The sequence below is a fragment of the Sceloporus occidentalis genome, unplaced genomic scaffold (assembly GCF_023333645.1).
Source record: "Sceloporus occidentalis isolate IW3139 unplaced genomic scaffold, rSceOcc1.0.p SCAF_11, whole genome shotgun sequence".
Lineage (NCBI taxonomy): Eukaryota > Metazoa > Chordata > Lepidosauria > Squamata > Phrynosomatidae > Sceloporus > Sceloporus occidentalis.
In genome coordinates, this window is record NW_028316991.1 from 18,281,221 (window position 1) to 18,287,480 (window position 6,260).

The 6,260-nt window shown below is 41.8% G+C and overlaps 1 protein-coding gene across 1 annotated transcript in view; it reads left to right on the forward strand.

Annotated features, from left to right (window-relative positions):
• LOC149305653 (collagen alpha-1(XIV) chain-like) overlaps positions 1-5,570 on the forward strand; it is a 58,618-nt gene extending 53,048 nt beyond the window's left edge. The window contains exons 44-47 of the mRNA XM_089477274.1: positions 248-436; positions 2,110-2,187; positions 2,664-2,819; positions 5,266-5,570. Of these exons, the coding sequence (XP_089333400.1) occupies positions 248-436; positions 2,110-2,187; positions 2,664-2,819; positions 5,266-5,570 (728 nt within the window). The remainder of the gene's footprint in view (positions 1-247; positions 437-2,109; positions 2,188-2,663; positions 2,820-5,265) is intronic.
• Positions 5,571-6,260: the final 690 nt, after the last annotated feature.

Consider the following 6,260-nt stretch of genomic DNA (forward strand, 5'->3'; position numbering starts at 1 on the left):
GGAGCTAGCACAGGAGTGCTTGGGGCTGGATAAATACCCCAGCCAGGTAATCAAGTGTTATACCCAGAGTCCCTGGGACATTTGTAGATAGTTGTGAAGTAAGATTCTAAATGAGCCCGGCCAATATCTTGATGCCCCGCTGTCTAGCTTTACGATGGAGAGAATTATGTTCTGAAAAGTTCTTGGTCCGATTAGTATGCTGTATTTGTGCCTGATCTTGGCTCTTGGTACCACTTTCTTTTCACAGGTCACATGTCCAGATTCAATTCTCTGCTGAACCAAATACCCAGCCAGTCGGTGTCGGTAAGAACTATCGCTGGGCCACCGGGACCACCTGGCCGGCAAGGACCTGCTGGCCCACAAGGAGAACAGGGAGCTACAGGAAGATCTGGCTTTCCAGGCAATCCCGGCCCACCAGGAGCCCCAGGAGAAAGAGGTGAGCGCAGGGGGAGACAAATAAGGAGACCCTGGGATATCTGAGTGCCTCCCACAGTCACATTTGTCCCTTCTAAAAAATAGAACTGTGTACAAAAACGTGCTTTTTCATGCATGCCTTATTCTTTATCTTATAAGATCGTGAAAAAAAGTCTTGGCTATTTAGTTCCCACCATTCCCAAGTCTATAATGATTTGATAATTAGTGTGATTTATACGGACGGGCGCTGTGCCACGTTACCATCATGTGAACATAGAGCCACGTCAGTGATGGTTAAAGATCGCATTCGTTCAAATCAGATAACCGCAGGCTATATTCCACAAACAGGAAAATCCTGCTAAGGTCCAATAAAAAAACACACAAACACAGGATGTTTAGATTGGATACAGATATCATCTCGTGTACGATTTTCAAAACAGTATGATTGATACAAATGTTACACTTATATATAAAACGGTTCTATTATGACTTTCACAGTTGGATAGAAACATAGAAAGTGACGGCAGATAAGAACCATTCGGCCCGTCCAGTTTGCCCGACCTCTGAGCACTGTAATTAGTTCCCGGCCTTATCTTATATCTGGCTTAGCCTTATACCTATCCCATGCTTGCTTAAACGCCTTCACTATATTAACATCTACCACGTCTGCTGGAAGGCTATCGCATGTATCCACTACCCTCTTGGTAACCATGAACCATTTTAGTAGCCCATTTTAGAACAGCCTCCCATCAGAAGTGGTAGAAGTTAATACAGATGAGACCAAAGACACATTGCGGTCTGAGTCTTTACATCAGAAAAAAACAAACAGACTAGGTGGTCCGAATGGTTTTAATTCTGTGGTTTAATTCTGTGTTTTTAACACAAATAAAGCGTCTATTAGACAGTGTTAAAAAATCACTATTCAGACCACTTATAGTCCCCTTATAGCTTAGAACGGACCCCGCATGGACCCTCTGCCACGGTGGGTCACACACGTAGCTGCTTCAGTCCCATCCTCATAATGCTGAGCCTGGTGCGTGGCCGGACCTTGGCTCAAGACTGCTCCGACTTTACAGAAACGAAGCCAGCGCTGGAAGTGCGTCCTTTGTCAGGCGTTTTGGAAAGGAAAGGCTTTGGCTGGAACGTCGGAGGCTTACCTGTCATTTCTCCTTTGGGCTGATAATGTTCCAAAAAACCTGAGACCAGCTGTTTTTGTTAATATATTTTGCCGTTTAGCTACCCTCTCGGTTTAGACAGGCGGACTGTTATATGGATTGCATTATAGATTAAACAAGTTTGGATACCACAAACCTTAAAAGAGCTATAGATTTACGGAGGTTTTTCATTTGTTGACGCACTAGACTAGATTTAAGTATTTCAGTAGAGACTCAAGACCCAAACTGGGCAGCGGACAGTCACAGTGAGTGTTTGGGTATGTAGATTTCTATCTATGGGCTCGGCCAGAAAAATAGTGGAACGGGACCTTTAACGTCTCATGAAAATCTAGTTTCGTGAGCTGTCGGCGGCGGCTCATTGTCAAGAAACAGAATTAAAGCAAACAGTACGTTCAAAAGTATTAAAACAATATATTAAGTGAAGTAACCAAAAAAGTTTAGTTTTTAATCTTTGATTTATCTAGTTTAATATTATAGTTAGCGTTCTATGAAATGAGTCATTATTCATTCATTTTACCAGGCTTACAAGGTGAAAAAGGAGAAAGAGGTAACCCAGGTGTTGGGACTCAAGGGCCTCGGGGACCACAAGGACCTTCAGGTAAAAACACAGCAGGAAATATGACAGCTCTTTGTGCTACACATTCCTTTTAAGTGCGATTCATTTATTTTATGCCAAAAAGTCTCATAGCTAAAGGGGAAATATGTAGCGTCTATAAGATCAATGATGATACTATAGAAGAATTTTTTTAAAAAGTCATCTGTTCGTAACGGCAAAGATTCCATGGCTTGGTATCAAATGGATTAAAAAAAAAAAAAGAAAAAAAAAAGAAATGTTTTTCTTTTTAAGATGACAACATAATCAGGGGTAGAATTTCACCGTAACAAAAGAAGGAAATGGAAAAGGCAGGTGGATCAGATTGGCCAAAATAACTTAACCTGCTTAAGGAAGAAAAAAAGTTTAGGGTTTCAGTTCCATGTTAGGATATTCATACTTTGCTGGTCAGGAACATATTAATCTGTAAAAGAAAATGTTACTGAGCTAAAAACAAAGTATTGTTGGATTGTATCACGCAGGACCCCCAGGAGAAGGTCGAACTGGAAGTCAAGGTCCATCTGGGCCACCAGGCCAACGAGGACTTCCAGGTCCTAATGGAATTACAGGCCCCATGGGTCCTCCCGGTCCACCAGGTTATTGTGATGCTTCATCATGCGCTGGGTATGGTGTTGGAGGTAAGTTTTCCTCATAATGCAGAATTTGGACAGTTTATTGTATGTCAGGTGGGGGGGGTGCGGAGCGTGGGGCAGGCACCACTACACAAAGTCCAGCAACGCAGTACAAAGAGGGGCAAATCCAAGAGAATAGTCGGGGTCACGGTCCAAAGGTCAAGGCAGGCAGCAGACAGCATAAATGTGGGATGAAAGCCAAAAAGTCAGGATACCAGGGATTCAAGTAATAGAGAGAGGTTAAACGCAACACTGAAGCTTAACAAAGAAGCACTGGTGTAGAGGCTTGTGGGGATTATATAGGGGCAGGTAATGAGATATCCACCCCCTAGCACCTGATCCCCTCCCACACTAAGTGCCTGTTCCCCTCCCTGCTGCTACACCTGAGTGGAGGGAGACAGAGCAGTGTCTACCTCCTCCCCCTCCCTCTGGTGGCTGTTGGAGAGGGAGGTTGCATCAACGGGGCTAAGCCCCGCCCCCTCCTCTCCGAGAGCGCGGCGCCGTGATCGGGAGGTCCGCGGGCAGGAGTAGACCTCCTGCCTGACGGTTCCCGCGAAGCGGGACCCGAGACTCTGCGTGGAGCCCGGTCCTGGGACCGTGCGGCCACGTCGCGAGGAGGCCGGCCGACGGGGATCGCGGTCCGGGGCGACAGACCCCGAAGCGAGGTAGGTGGTCCCCGCCGGGTCTGACATTGTAGCTCATAAGTGCATCTTACAGCATGCGTATGACATCACATCTTCCTCCCGGGTGGCTGACAGCAATGGTAGTTCAACAGCGTCTGATCTACAACTGCTACATGTTGAAACCTGTTAAACCTTATGCCGAACAGTGTTATTTCATTGTGTTTACACTATTTCCAGAGATAGATCTACATCATGCTGATGTAGATTATGGAAGAAGAAATGTTTTTTGTCATGTATTTTGTGCCATTTTGTCTGTGTCATTGTGTCTTTGTTGAGTTCTGTTGGCTGTGTAACACTGTTTTTGCATTTGTCTGTAATAGGGTTTGTTTTGTGATATAGATGGGATCTCTGTAAGAACACTTGGGGTTTAATAGGGCAAATTAAAACGAGAAAATGTCAACTAGGGTCAGTTTCAGGGGGTCTTATAAGAAGGTATCCATGGAACCGTTAGGTAGGTGCCCACATAGGGAATTTGCAAATGTCTCAAATACATAGAAAATGGCAAACATACGGATATGCAAATTTTACACACCTTACATGATAGAAGACCAAATACAGAATTGGCTGACAAGCACCATATCTCTAGCTTAGTAGATACACCTCCTAAACTCATAATTAGATGTAACTTGGTTTGAAAGGATAGAGAGTGTTACAACAATGGAACAATCTAGAATATACAAAAGTACAAAAAAGAAACCTAAAAAACAGCAGGGAGTCAGGGATTGGTGATGGAATTTTGAGCAATCAAAACAGAATTGAATTACATTTTTCAGTTTTTACTTTGTCCAATCACTATTCCCTAGATTTTACCGCTTTTTGCCTCAATATTCCCCGCCCATATTGCATAATTAAAACAGAGGTCGTAGTAAATAATAAAATTAGTCTGGATTATATCTTTACATCATAATACACACTATTTATATAGGGATATTTTATTAACTCTGTTCTAGTTGTCATATTATAAGTGGCGTCCGTGTGTCTTTATTGCATAAGTCCGTTGGTGTTTTGATATGTGTACTCATATTTGTATTTTTCTCTTTGTCCATTTCTTTCCATATTCCCCCCCCCTCCCAATGTGAAGGCTTAATCCCTTACAATGACTACCAGCAATGAAGAACGAGACTTTGATTCTGTTATTTTTCATCTCCACTATTGGCTAAATATCAACTATGGACGCTAGTCTACAAGGCAACGACCTGTTACCATAACCATCTGTTAACAATAATTTGCCACCTCTAAGAATGGAACTTTTTTTTATTCCTCTGCTTGCCCTTAACTAAACTTTTAGCAGGAGGTATAATGTCACAATATCGAATCTATACCGAATTGTGCCTTACTGAAGGATCCTGCTACATTGAAGAGAGCAGGTTTCTTGAAACCATTACCTATATTGTGACCTACAGAAAAACAAGGCTGAGGTTATGTGGCTTCCAACTGCCGTTGGACAAGACCATTAACTGGAGTGTCTCTTTCCTAGCCTTGAGTCTGTTTTTATATTATATGTTTCTGGTGATGGTTTTCTAGTTAAGCTTCTCACTTTTTGTTTATACATGTTAAGTGTATTACTTGTTCAGTGTTGTAAATAAACAGTATCCTATTTTAAATTGGTCAGAGTTGGCCAACCTAAGACTGCCCAGTGCCTGGTGATGCAACTACCATTAGTTCTGTGCCACGCACTCATTGAAGAAACTAGCCACAAGCTTGAATACCAATGACCTGTTGTTTATTTGCTAATCGTGAACGCTCTTGGTTGGTGGTGGTGGTTTAAGGTGGATACGGTGCTCCTGATGATGATGATGATCGAGATGAACAGGTAGCACAACACAATCCCTACCAGCTATATAACCCAGAGGACGTTTACGGTGGAGGACAAGACCCATACGACCCTTATCCTGTCCCATACCCCCAGTCCTACCAAGATCCTCGTTATATCCAGCCAGAGTTCACTCCAGTACAGGAAGAAGAGCAGGAAGAAGAAGACTCTACGGAGGTGAGGTCTCCTGGAATTGGTCGCGTTGCAAGAAGTATTCCAAAAAGATCAGGCATGTCTTTGAAAAATCTTAAAGAAGGTTAACAGAACTCTGAGCGTTGGCCCATATCAAGCAGGCCCTTTATCATGTGTTGTCTACAGTACATCAAAGCGATATAAGGTCGGTTAACTGCTTGGAAATTGTTTACATAAATTAGAGCTACAAGGATAAAAACCATGTACCGTGTTGACATCTATAACACAATGAGGTCCATTTTTGCATAAAACTTTAATTGTTTGATGACCAGTGACCATTTAATATTCAGAATAAATTCAGGTCACCATATAACACAAAGTGAGTTCATTCCAAAAGACCATCATTAATTGATTTTTCAAAAAAACTAAAGTTAACAGCGGTACAGCTCGTAAACCTTATCGCCCTTTTCTTATGTTCACAATAGACACGCAAGAACACACATTTTCACAAATTTTATACATTAAAATTTTGAGGATAACAGTTTTTTTTTACTGATCCCTTCAAACAAATTCATCTTTAAAAAGTCTCCTATTGTTGCAGTAATTTAATAGATCAGCCCCCATATTCAGTACTGTTCGTTTTTTGAAATGTAAATTTTGGAAAAAAAAATTTGTATATGTAACAACGTACACTTTATGAATTCCATACGGGCCTCTATTTTTATAAAAGGCTTATTTTATTGTTATCTAGGAAAAAAAAATAACATTTGGAAATGGTGCTTTGTTGATTATCATACATAAACATGCGGGTAATTTATT